At 41.0% G+C, this 13,850-nt stretch overlaps 1 protein-coding gene across 6 annotated transcripts in view; it reads right to left on the reverse strand.

Moving 5' to 3' along the window:
* LOC121572724 (mucin-2) overlaps window positions 1-13,850 on the reverse strand; it is a 50,142-nt gene that overhangs the window by 32,040 nt on the left and 4,252 nt on the right. For all 6 annotated transcript variants that reach the window (XM_045214298.1, XM_045214295.1, XM_045214297.1 and 3 more), the window contains exon 3: window positions 7,990-8,096. In XM_045214298.1, the coding sequence (XP_045070233.1) occupies window positions 7,990-8,096 (107 nt within the window). The remainder of the gene's footprint in view (window positions 1-7,989; window positions 8,097-13,850) is intronic.

A 13,850-nucleotide genomic window follows, 5' to 3' on the forward strand; every position in this document is an offset into this window, starting at 1 on the left:
GACCACTAGCTGTTTCAGTTGTCTTCATAATGTGTTAGTTAGACCACTAGCTGTTTCAGTTGTCTTTATAATGTGTTAGTTAGACCACTAGCTGTTTCAGTTGTCTTTATAATGTGTTAGACCACTAGCTGTTTCAGTTGTCTTTATAATGTGTTAGTTAGACCACTAGCTGTTTCAGTTGTCTTTATAATGTGTTAGTTAGACCACTAGCTGTTTCAGTTGTCTTTATAATGTGTTAGACCACTAGCTGTTTCAGTTGTCTTTATAATGTGTTAGTTAGACCACTAGCTGTTTCAGTTGTCTTTATAATGTGTTAGACCACTAGCTGTTTCAGTTGTCTTTATAATGTGTTAGTTAGACCACTAGCTGTTTCAGTTGTCTTTATAATGTGTTAGTTAGACCACTAGCTGTTTCAGTTGTCTTTATAATGTGTTAGTTAGACCACTAGCTGTTTCAGTTGTCTTTATAATGTGTTAGACCACTAGCTGTTTCAGTTGTCTTTATAATGTTTTAGACCACTAGCTGTTTCAGTTGTCTTCATAATGTGTTAGTTAGACCACTAGCTGTTTCAGTTGTCTTTATAATGTGTTAGACCACTAGCTGTTTCAGTTGTCTTTATAATGTGTTAGACCACTAGCTGTTTCAGTTGTCTTCATAATGTGTTAGACCACTAGCTGTTTCAGTTATCTTTATAATGTGTTAGACCACTAGCTGTTTCAGTTGTCTTTATAATGTGTTAGACCACTAGCTGTTTCAGTTGTCTTCATAATGTGTTAGTTAGACCACTAGCTGTTTCAGTTGTCTTTATAATGTGTTAGACCACTAGCTGTTTCAGTTGTCTTTATAATGTGTTAGTTAAACCACTAGCTGTTTCAGTTGTCTTCATAATGTGTTAGACCACTAGCTGTTTCAGTTATCTATATAATGTGTTAGACCACTAGCTGTTTCAGTTGTCTTTATAATGTGTTAGACCACTAGCTGTTTCAGTTGTCTTTATAATGTGTTAGTTAGACCACTAGCTGTTTCAGTTGTCTTTATAATGTGTTAGACCACTAGCTGTTTCAGTTGTCTTCATAATGTGTTAGTTAGACCACTAGCTGTTTCAGTTGTCTTTATAATGTGTTAGACCACTAGCTGTTTCAGTTGTCTTCATAATGTGTTAGTTAGACCACTAGCTGTTTCAGTTGTCTTTATAATGTGTTAGACCACTAGCTGTTTCAGTTGTCTTTATCATGTGTTAGTTAGACCACTAGCTGTTTCAGTTGTCTTTATAATGTGTTAGACCACTAGCTGTTTCAGTTGTCTTCATAATGTGTTAGTTAGACCACTAGCTGTTTCAGTTGTCTTTATAATGTGTTAGACCACTAGCTGTTTCAGTTGTCTTTATAATGTGTTAGACCACTAGCTGTTTCAGTTGTCTTTATAATGTGTTAGTTAGACCACTAGCTGTTTCAGTTGTCTTCATAATGTGTTAGTTAGACCACTAGCTGTTTCAGTTGTCTTTATAATGTGTTAGATCACTAGCTGTTTCAGTTGTCTTTATAATGTGTTAGTTAGACCACTAGCTGTTTCAGGTGTCTTCATAATGTGTTAGTTAGACCACTAGCTGTTTCAGTTGTCTTTATAATGTGTTAGTTAGACCACTAGCTGTTTCAGTTGTCTTCATAATGTGTTAGTTAGACCACTAGCTGTTTCAGTTGTCTTTATAATGTGTTAGTTAGACCACTAGCTGTTTCAGTTGTCTTTATAATGTGTTAGTTAGACCACTAGCTGTTTCAGTTGTCTTTATAATGTGTTAGTTAGACCACTAGCTGTTTCAGTTGTCTTCATAATGTGTTAGTTAGACCACTAGCTGTTTCAGTTGTCTTCATAATGTGTTAGACCACTAGCTGTTTCAGTTGTCTTTATAATGTGTTAGACCACTAGCTGTTTCAGTTGTCTTTATAATGTGTTAGTTAGACCACTAGCTGTTTCAGTTGTCTTTATAATGTGTTAGTTAGACCACTAGCTGTTTCAGTTGTCTTCATAATGTGTTAGTTAGACCACTAGCTGTTTCAGTTGTCTTCATAATGTGTTAGTTAGACCACTAGCTGTTTCAGTTGTCTTTATAATGTGTTAGACCACTAGCTGTTTCAGTTGTCTTTATAATGTGTTAGACCACTAGCTGTTTCAGTTGTCTTTATAATGTGTTAGTTAGACCACTAGCTGTTTCAGTTGTCTTTATAATGTGTTAGTTAGACCACTAGCTGTTTCAGTTGTCTTTATAATGTGTTAGACCACTAGCTGTTTCAGTTGTCTTTATAATGTGTTAGACCACTAGCTGTTTCAGTTGTCTTTATAATGTGTTAGTTAGACCACTAGCTGTTTCAGTTGTCTTCATAATGCGTTAGTTAGACCACTAGCTGTTTCAGTTGTCTTTATAATGTGTTAGACCACTAGCTGTTTCAGTTGTCTTTATAATGTGTTAGACCACTAGCTGTTTCAGTTGTCTTCATAATGTGTTAGTTAGACCACTAGCTGTTTCAGTTGTCTTTATAATGTGTTAGTTAGACCACTAGCTGTTTCAGTTGTCTTTATAATGTGTTAGTTAGACCACTAGCTGTTTCAGTTGTCTTTATAATGTGTTAGACCACTAGCTGTTTCAGTTGTCTTTATAATGTGTTAGACCACTAGCTGTTTCAGTTGTCTTTATAATGTGTTAGACCACTAGCTGTTTCAGTTGTCTTTATAATGTGTTAGTTAGACCACTAGCTGTTTCAGTTGTCTTTATAATGTGTTAGACCACTAGCTGTTTCAGTTGTCTTTATAATGTGTTAGACCACTAGCTGTTTCAGTTGTCTTTATAATGTGTTAGACCACTAGCTGTTTCAGTTGTCTTTATAATGTGTTAGTTAGACCACTAGCTGTTTCAGTTGTCTTCATAATGTGTTAGTTAGACCACTAGCTGTTTCAGTTGTCTTTATAATGTGTTAGACCACTAGCTGTTTCAGTTGTCTTTATAATGTGTTAGTTAGACCACTAGCTGTTTCAGTTGTCTTTATAATGTGTTAGACCACTAGCTGTTTCAGTTGTCTTCATAATGTGTTAGTTAGACCACTAGCTGTTTCAGTTGTCTTTATAATGTGTTAGTTAGACCACTAGCTGTTTCAGTTGTCTTCATAATGTGTTAGTTAGACCACTAGCTGTTTCAGTTGTCTTTATAATGTGTTAGACCACTAGCTGTTTCAGTTGTCTTTATAATGTGTTAGACCACTAGCTGTTTCAGTTGTCTTTATAATGTGTTAGTTAGACCACTAGCTGTTTCAGTTGTCTTTATAATGTGTTAGACCACTAGCTGTTTCAGTTGTCTTTATAATGTGTTAGACCACTAGCTGTTTCAGTTGTCTTCATAATGTGTTAGTTAGACCACTAGCTGTTTCAGTTGTCTTTATAATGTGTTAGTTAGACCACTAGCTGTTTCAGTTGTCTTTATAATGTGTTAGTTAGACCACTAGCTGTTTCAGTTGTCTTCATAATGTGTTAGTTAGACCACTAGCTGTTTCAGTTGTCTTCATAATGTGTTAGTTAGACCACTAGCTGTTTCAGTTGTCTTCATAATGTGTTAGTTAGACCACTAGCTGTTTCAGTTGTCTTCATAATGTGTTAGTTAGACCACTAGCTGTTTCAGTTGTCTTCATAATGTGTTAGTTAGACCACTAGCTGTTTCAGTTGTCTTCATAATGTGTTAGACCACTAGCTGTTTCAGTTGTCTTCATAATGTGTTAGACCACTAGCTGTTTCAGTTGTCTTTATAATGTGTTAGTTAGACCACTAGCTGTTTCAGTTGTCTTTATAATGTGTTAGTTAGACCACTAGCTGTTTCAGTTGTCTTTATAATGTGTTAGACCACTAGCTGTTTCAGTTGTCTTCATAATGTGTTAGTTAGACCACTAGCTGTTTCAGTTGTCTTTATAATGTGTTAGACCACTAGCTGTTTCAGTTGTCTTTATAATGTGTTAGTTAGACCACTAGCTGTTTCAGTTGTCTTTATAATGTGTTAGACCACTAGCTGTTTCAGTTGTCTTTATAATGTGTTAGACCACTAGCTGTTTCAGTTGTCTTCATAATGTGTTAGTTAGACCACTAGCTGTTTCAGTTGTCTTTATAATGTGTTAGTTAGACCACTAGCTGTTTCAGTTGTCTTTATAATGTGTTAGTTAGACCACTAGCTGTTTCAGTTGTCTTCATAATGTGTTAGTTAGACCACTAGCTGTTTCAGTTGTCTTCATAATGTGTTAGTTAGACCACTAGCTGTTTCAGTTGTCTTCATAATGTGTTAGTTAGACCACTAGCTGTTTCAGTTGTCTTCATAATGTGTTAGTTAGACCACTAGCTGTTTCAGTTGTCTTCATAATGTGTTAGTTAGACCACTAGCTGTTTCAGTTGTCTTCATAATGTGTTAGACCACTAGCTGTTTCAGTTGTCTTCATAATGTGTTAGACCACTAGCTGTTTCAGTTGTCTTTATAATGTGTTAGTTAGACCACTAGCTGTTTCAGTTGTCTTTATAATGTGTTAGTTAGACCACTAGCTGTTTCAGTTGTCTTTATAATGTGTTAGACCACTAGCTGTTTCAGTTGTCTTCATAATGTGTTAGTTAGACCACTAGCTGTTTCAGTTGTCTTTATAATGTGTTAGACCACTAGCTGTTTCAGTTGTCTTTATAATGTGTTAGTTAGACCACTAGCTGTTTCAGTTGTCTTTATAATGTGTTAGACCACTAGCTGTTTCAGTTGTCTTTATAATGTGTTAGTTAGACCACTAGCTGTTTCAGTTGTCTTTATAATGTGTTAGTTAGACCACTAGCTGTTTCAGTTGTCTTTATAATGTGTTAGACCACTAGCTGTTTCAGTTGTCTTCATAATGTGTTAGACCACTAGCTGTTTCAGTTGTCTTCATAATGTGTTAGTTAGACCACTAGCTGTTTCAGTTGTCTTCATAATGTGTTAGACCACTAGCTGTTTCAGTTGTCTTTATAATGTGTTAGACCACTAGCTGTTTCAGTTGTCTTTATAATGTGTTAGACCACTAGCTGTTTCAGTTGTCTTTATAATGTGTTAGACCACTAGCTGTTTCAGTTGTCTTTATAATGTGTTAGACCACTAGCTGTTTCAGTTGTCTTTATAATGTGTTAGACCACTAGCTGTTTCAGTTGTCTTTATAATGTGTTAGACCACTAGCTGTTTCAGTTGTCTTTATAATGTGTTAGTTAGACCACTAGCTGTTTCAGTTGTCTTTATAATGTGTTAGTTAGACCACTAGCTGTTTCAGTTGTCTTCATAATGTGTTAGTTAGACCACTAGCTGTTTCAGTTGTCTTTATAATGTGTTAGACCACTAGCTGTTTCAGTTGTCTTTATAATGTGTTAGTTAGACCACTAGCTGTTTCAGGTGATCTGAAACAAGAGGGTTCACTCATTATAATTACATCATATTATGTTGTACCAACAAAAAAACTTTGTTGTTGTGGTTGTTGTTGTTGAAACCCAACTCTGCCATTCAGTGGTAACTTAAGCTTGCTTTTTGTGCTGCTATCATATGACAGCCTCTCCCCATGCTCAACAATGGCTGATTGGTTTCTGTTGTCTTATTTACTTGGGGCATTTTATGTGGCACAATAACTGTGTCTGTCTGTGGCTCTCTGTTTGTGTCAGTGGTTAGTACATAAGGCTTCTGTTTCTTTGGCTGTCATATGACTGCCTCTCCCCATGCTCAACAATGTAATGCACCACCAGTATCAGCCCCTGCAGCAAGCAGAGACATCAGATAGCAAGCAGAGACACCAGACAGTAAGCAGAGACACCAGACAGTAAGCAGAGACACCAGACAGTAAGCAGAGACAGCAGACAGTAAGCAGAGACACCAGACAGTAAGCAGAGACACCAGACAGTAAGCAGAGACACCAGACAGTAAGCAGAGACATCAGATAGCAAGCAGAGACACCAGACAGTAAGCAGAGACAGCAGACAGTAAGCAGAGACACCAGACAGTAAGCAGAGACATCAGATAGCAAGCAGAGACACCAGACAGTAAGCAGAGACACCAGACAGTAAGCAGAGACACCAGACAGTAAGCAGAGACACCAGACAGTAAGCAGAGACAGCAGATAGCAAGCAGAGACACCAGACAGTAAGCAGAGACACCAGACAGCAAGCAGAGACACCAGACAGTAAGCAGAGACACCAGACAGTAAGCAGAGACACCAGACAGTAAGCAGAGACACCAGACAGTAAGCAGAGACAGCAGATAGCAAGCAGAGACACCAGACAGTAAGCAGAGACACCAGACAGTAAGCAGAGACAGCAGATAGCAAGCAGAGACACCAGACAGTAAGCAGAGACACCAGACAGTAAGCAGAGACACCAGACAGTAAGCAGAGACAGCAGATAGCAAGCAGAGACACCAGACAGTAAGCAGAGACACCAGACAGTAAGCAGAGACACCAGACAGCAGGCAGAGACACCAGACAGTAAGCAGAGACACCAGACAGTAAGCAGAGACAGCAGACAGTAAGCAGAGACACCAGACAGTAAGCAGAGACACCAGACAGTAAGCAGAGACACCAGACAGTAAGCAGAGACACCAGACAGTAAGCAGAGACACCAGACAGTAAGCAGAGACACCAGACAGTAAGCAGAGACACCAGACAGTAAGCAGAGCCACCAGACAGTAAGCAGAGCCACCAGACAGTAAGCAGAGCCACCAGACAGTAAGCAGAGACACCAGACAGTAAGCAGAGACACCAGACAGTAAGCAGAGCCACCAGACAGTAAGCAGAGCCACCAGACAGTAAGCAGAGCCACCAGACAGTAAGCAGAGCCACCAGACAGTAAGCAGAGCCACCAGACAGTAAGCAGAGCCACCAGACAGTAAGCAGAGACACCAGACAGTAAGCAGAGACACCAGACAGCAGGCAGAGACACCAGACAGTAAGCAGAGACAGCAGACAGTAAGCAGAGACACCAGACAGTAAGCAGAGACACCAGACAGTAAGCAGAGACACCAGACAGTAGGCAGAGACACCAGACAGTAAGCAGAGACAGCAGATAGCAAGCAGAGCCACCAGACAGTAAGCAGAGACAGCAGATAGCAAGCAGAGACACCAGACAGCAGGGCTAAAGGCCTACCCCCCCCCCTTCGGATGTAACAATGAGGTACTAGCTATCCACAACAGAACTGTAGAAGCAGAGGATCTTTAGAAACATGTCCAACCCTGAGCACTAAGAAGACAGTCCTGCAGTCCAGACAGACAGACAGAGTCAGAGGGTGTTTGTGGTGGCTTATTGAGGCCCTGCGATAGCGTCCTGTCTATGATACCTCTTCAAAGAGTATCTTTATTAATCCCATAGCACAGCCTTTAGACAAACTACAGGCAACGAATGTCTAGTTAAACGCTCCCCATGCCTGGCCTGGGGTGGTCTAGTCGTTACTGTCACTGCCTTCAGAACAGACATAGTGGCGCAGTGGTCTAAGGCACTGCATCGCAGTGATAGCTGTGCCACTAGAGATCCTGGTTCGAATCCAGGCTCTGTCGTAGCCGGCCGCGACCGGGAGACCCATGGGGCGGCGCACAATTGGTCCAGGGTAGGGGAGGGAATGGCCGGCAGGGATGTAGCTCAGTTAGTAGAGCATGGTGTTTGCAACGCCAGGGTTGTGGGTTCGATTCCCACGGGGGGCCAGTATGAAAAAAATAAAAATAATGTATGCACTCACTAACTGTAAGTCTCTCTGGATAAGAGCGTCTACTAAAATGTAAATGTAATGTTCCAATCCAACCCACACCCTTCTAATAAACCCTCTCTCCTTCATTTCCTGTCTCTCTTCACTGCCTCTGTGGGTGTTAGAACAGACAGAGGACACATTTCCATTCTAACCAATGGACAATACAGTATCTATTATATGTCCTGTATGCCTCCCCTTAAAGCCAAACATGTCCCAGATCAGTCAGTTACCTGGTGTTGAGTACAGGGAGGAGGATCCTGGACAGGAAGCCACCTCGTTCTGAGACCCACAGTGTTAATGCTGGGTTGACACCTCTCCACTTTCTCCACGTCTCCCTCTGTGTGTCAAGAAAAAAAAAATATTGTGTCACTGTGACTCATTAACACACCTTGACATTCCTCTGCTGGCTGACATTGCTTTTAGAGGATGTTGGCATTCTGGAGCGATGAGGTGTATCTAGCATCACCACCACACTCTTCAGCGGGAGTCATGAGGACATGGGTTCACACACACACACACACACACACACACACACACACACACACACACACTGATACCGTGACTGACTGGAGCTCAACTTACTGATGCTGTTACCATGGCGATGGGACATTTAGGAAGTCAGTATAACAGGATAACACAAAAAAAAAATGGTTGTCACTAGTAACCACCAACGATGTATAGTATAAACCCTGGATTGCTGATGCTATGTATTGGCCAATGAGAAGGCTTTGAAGCCACCGGTCGGCCATATTGGAACTCCCCAGTAGGAGCAGTCCTCCGTAGGAATGAATGGAACTCTACAGTACTTCAATTAAACGTTTCAAGGACAAAATGACATGCGGGGGGGGCTACTAAGATAACAAATGGGAATTGTTTTAAGATGGTCATACCATGGATCATTTAGCTGAATTTTTAGGACCCCTGTAGGTATTTAAAAAAATATATATATAAACAAATTATTTGATAAGATATTGCATTTGGCCTTTACTACTATGGCCCATAGAAACGCATTGAATAACACATTCATAAATGGCAAAAAAAAAAGACAGTCAAAAAATAAATCATAAGGAATAAGGTTTTGAAGTGTCTGTCCTGTATCAAGGAGATGTAAAAAGATCAGGAAATATATATATTTGGACACATATTAACCCCTTTTTTTTTTTTTTGGGCACAAAACTACCTCCATACTTCCATTCGTTTTTTTAAACCCGGTACCGGATTACCTTCAGACGAGGCCCGTGACACTTGTAGGGGTTCGTAGAACGAAACGGAGAACACCATCGTGAGAGTCTCTCCTTTCCATCCTGGGGAATCAAACTGTACTTGCTACAGACGTTTCGTGAAGAAGACCGATTTTCAAGGTTTTGTCTCCTGGTCTGACAAACAGCGCTGTAGTTCTGTCACTTTCCACCGCACATGAGGAAGGTCGACATAGGCGGATGCAGTGGATTGAGACGCAGCCCATACACACAAAACAACCCAGACATCTCTAGCTTAAACAGAGTTTTATGGGGACTTTTTTGCATTATGTTAATTAAATTGACAGCACGGGTGAGTCAATCGACTCTTAAGGATTTTAAAGTGTCTGTAATAGAATACACGTGGCAAAATCAAAATGTAGACATTAATAAATGCATTTCTATAGCTTCCAAAATATGTTTTTACAGTGGTGAGGGTGTACCAAGATGGAGGCACTGTGGCTTCAAAACAGCGCCCCCTATCGGTCATCTACTGTATATATAAAGTGGTCCTCTGTAGCTCAGCTGGTAGAGCACGGCGCTTGTAACGCCAAGGTAGTGGGTTCGATCCCCGGGACCACCCATACACAAAAATGTATGCACACATGACTGTAAGTCGCTTTGGATAAAAGCGTCTGCTAAATGGCATATTATTATTATTATTATTATTATTATTATTATAAATGGCTTCAGAACAGCGCCCCCTATCGGCCATCTACTGTATATATAAATGGCTTCAGAACAGCGCCCCCTATCGGTCATCTACTGTATATATAAATGGCTTCAGAACAGCGCCCCCTATCGGTCATCTACTGTATATATAAATGGCTTCAGAACAGCGCCCCCTATCGGTCATCTACTGTATATATAAATGGCTTCAGAACAGCGCCCCCTATTGGTCATCTACTGTATATATAAATGGCTTCAGAACAGCGCCCCCTATCGGTCATCTACTGTATATATAAATGGCTTCAGAACAGCGCCCCCTATCGGTCATCTACTGTATATATAAATGGCTTCAGAACAGCGCCCCCTATCGGTCATCTACTGTCTATATAAATGGCTTCAGAACAGCGCCCCCTATCGGTCATCTACTGTATATATAAATGGCTTCAAAACAGCGCCCCCTATCGGTCATCTACTGTATATATAAATGGCTTCAGAACAGCGCCCCCTATCGGTCATCTACTATATATATAAATGGCTTCAAAACAGCGCCCCCTATCGGTCATCTACTGTATATATAAATGGCTTCAGAACAGCGCCCCCTATCGGTCATCTACTGTCTATATAAATGGCTTCAGAACAGCGCCCCCTATCGGTCATCTACTGTATATATAAATGGCTTCAGAACAGCGCCCCCTATCGGTCATCTACTGTATATATAAATGGCTTCAAAACAGCGCCCCCTATCGGTCATCTACTGTATATATAAATGGCTTCAGAACAGCGCCCCCTATCGGTCATCTACTGTATATATAAATGGCTTCAAAACAGCGCCCCCTATCGGTCATCTACTGTATATATAAATGGCTTCAGAACAGCGCCCCCTATCGGTCATCTACTGTATATATAAATGGCTTCAAAACAGCGCCCCCTATCGGTCATCTACTGTATATATAAATGGCTTCAGAACAGCGCCCCCTATCGGTCATCTACTGTATATATAAATGGCTTCAGAACAGCGCCCCCAATCGGTCATCTACTGTATATATAAATGGCTTCAGAACAGCGCCCCCTATCGGTCATCTACTGTATATATAAATGGCTTCAGAACAGCGCCCCCTATCGGTCATCTACTGTATATATAAATGGCTTCAAAACAGCGCCCCCTATCGGTCATCTACTGTCTATATAAATGGCTTCAGAACAGCGCCCCCTATCGGTCATCTACTGTCTATATAAATGGCTTCAGAACAGCGCCCCCTATCGGTCATCTACTGTCTATATAAATGGCTTCAGAACAGCGCCCCCTATCGGTCATCTACTGTCTATATAAATGGCTTCAGAACAGCGTCCCCTATCGGTCATCTACTGTATGTATAAATCAACGGTTACCACAGGCAATAAGTCAAAAATGTCTATATATCGTAAAAGGGTTAGAGTTATGGTTAGCGGTAGGTTTTTAAAATCAGATTCAAAGAAGATACATTGTAGAAATAGGCGGGGTTTAGCCATTTGTGGCTGTGGTAACTAGTGATGGCCCAAAAAACTCTGTACATAAAACCCCTGAAAATTGTATTTAGTTGATACAGGAGAGAAGCACAAAACACACAATGATACGTGAACGTGATACTACTACCAGCATACTAATAACGTGAATGTAGGGTTACATTTCCATGACTACAGCACTATTCTAAGCCAGCAGCTGACTTTCAGGAGGGACCCACTGTTGAATCAAGCCCTAACCATATGCCCACCTTTACGATCCTCACCCACACGATTATAAAACAGGGTAGAGCCTAAATAGATACTTGATGGTAAGGGTAAGTCTGAATAGATACTTGATGGTAAGGGTAAGCCTGAATAGATACTTAACGGTAAGGGTAAGCCTAAATATATACTTGATGGTAAGGGTAAGTCTGAATAGATACTTGATAGTAAGAGTAAGCCTGAACAGATACTTAACAGTAAGGGTAAGCCTAAATAGATGCTAAGGGTAAGCCTGAATAGATACTTGATGGTAAGGGTAAGTCTGAATAGATACTTGATTGTAAGGGTAAGCCTGAATAGATACTTGATGGTAAGGGTAAGTCTGAATAGATACTTGATGATAAGGGTAAGCCTGAATAGATACTTAACGGTAAGGGTAAGTCTGAATAGATACTTGATGGTAAGGGTAAGCCTGAATAGATACTTGATTGTAAGGGTAAGCCTGAATAGATACTTGATGGTAAGGGTAAGTCTGAATAGATACTTGATGATAAGGGTAAGTCTGAATAGATACTTGATGGTAAGGGTAAGTCTGAATAGATACTTGATGGTAAGGGTAAGCCTGAATAGATACTTAACGGTAAGGGTAAGCCTAAATATATACTTGATGGTAAGGGTAAGTCTGAATAGATACTTAACGGTAAGGGTAAGCCTAAATATATACTTGATGGTAAGGGTAAGTCTGAATAGATACTTGATGGTAAGAGTAAGCCTGAACAGATACTTAACATTAAGGGTAAGCCTAAATAGATGCTAAGGGTAAGCCTGAATAGATACTTGATGGTAAGGGTAAGTCTGAATAGATACTTGATTGTAAGGGTAAGCCTGAATAGATACTTGATGGTAAGGGTAAGTCTGAATAGATACTTGATGATAAGGGTAAGCCTGAATAGATACTTAACGGTAAGGGTAAGCCTGAATAGATACTTGATGGTAAGTGTAAGTCTGAATAGATACTTGATGGTAAGGGTAAGTCTGAATAGATAATTGATGGTAAGGGTAAGTCTGAATAGATACTTGATGGTAAGGGTAAGTCTGAATAGATACTTGATGGTAAGGGTAAGTCTGAATAGATACTTGATGGTAAGGGTAAGTCTGGGAGAGAGAGAGAGAGAGAGAGAGAGAGAGAGAGAGAGAGAGAGAGAGAGAGAGAGAGAGAGAGAGAGAGAGAGAGAGAGAGAGAGAGAGAGGGAGTGTGAGAGAGAGAGGGAGGGAGTGAGAGAGAGAGAGAGGGAGAGAGAGAGAGAGAGAGAGAGAGAGAGAGAGAGACAGAGAGAGACAGAGAGAGACAGAGACAGAGACAGAGACAGAGACAGAGACAGAGACAGAGAGAGAGAGAGAGAGAGAGAGAGAGAGAGAGAGAGAGACAGAGACAGAGACAGAGACAGAGACAGAGACAGAGACAGAGACAGAGACAGAGACAGAGACAGAGACAGAGACAGAGAGAGAGACAGAGAGAGAGAGAGAGAGAGAGAGAGAGAGAGAGAGAGGGAGGGAGGGAGGGAGGGAGTGTAAGAGATGCACACAGACTAAACTTCTCGATCAAATAGTAAAACAGTCACTTTTGCAGGTGGGTGAAATGAGCCAATTATCTCCACACATCACAACCATCATGTGGATTGCCTCAAGTATCATTGATTACCATTCAAGAAAAAAAGCAGCATCTGTTCACGGAAACGCTTTCACAATAAACTAGGTTATAGTCTGAAGAATCAATTCTATTAGTAAAACACAAGGTCTGATAATTATTCACATCACACAATGGTGAACATTGTTTCTATTGATTGCCCTGGAGATGTCTTCATGACGCAGGGTGATGTGTCTCTCTCACACGAGATGTCTTCATGACGCAGGGTGATGTGTCTCTCTCACATGAGATGTCTTCATGACGCAGGGTGATGTGTCTCTTTCACATGAGATGTCTTCATGACGCAGGGTGATGTGTCTCTCTCACACGAGATGTCTTCATGACGCAGGGTGATGTGTCTCTCTCACATGAGATGTCTTCATGACGCAGGGTGATGTGTCTCTCTCACTTGAGATGTCTTCATGACGCAGGGTGATGTGTCTCTCTCACATGAGATGTCTTCATGACGCAGGGTGATGTGTGTCTCTCACATGAGATGTCTTCATGATGCAGGGTGATGTGTCTCTCACACGAGATGTCTTCATGACGCAGGGTGATGTGTCTCTCTCACACGAGATGTCTTCATGACGCAGGGTGATGTGTCTCTCTCACATGAGATGTCTTCATGACGCAGGGTGATGTTTCTCTCTCACATGAGTTGTCTTCATGACGCAGGGTGATGTGTCTCTTTCACATGAGATGTCTTCATGACGCAGGGTGATGTGTCTCTCTCACATGAGATGTCTTCATGACGCAGGGTGATGTGTCTCTCTCACATGAGATGTCTTCATGA

The sequence above is a fragment of the Coregonus clupeaformis genome, unplaced genomic scaffold (genome assembly GCF_020615455.1).
Source record: "Coregonus clupeaformis isolate EN_2021a unplaced genomic scaffold, ASM2061545v1 scaf0232, whole genome shotgun sequence".
Lineage (NCBI taxonomy): Eukaryota > Metazoa > Chordata > Actinopteri > Salmoniformes > Salmonidae > Coregonus > Coregonus clupeaformis.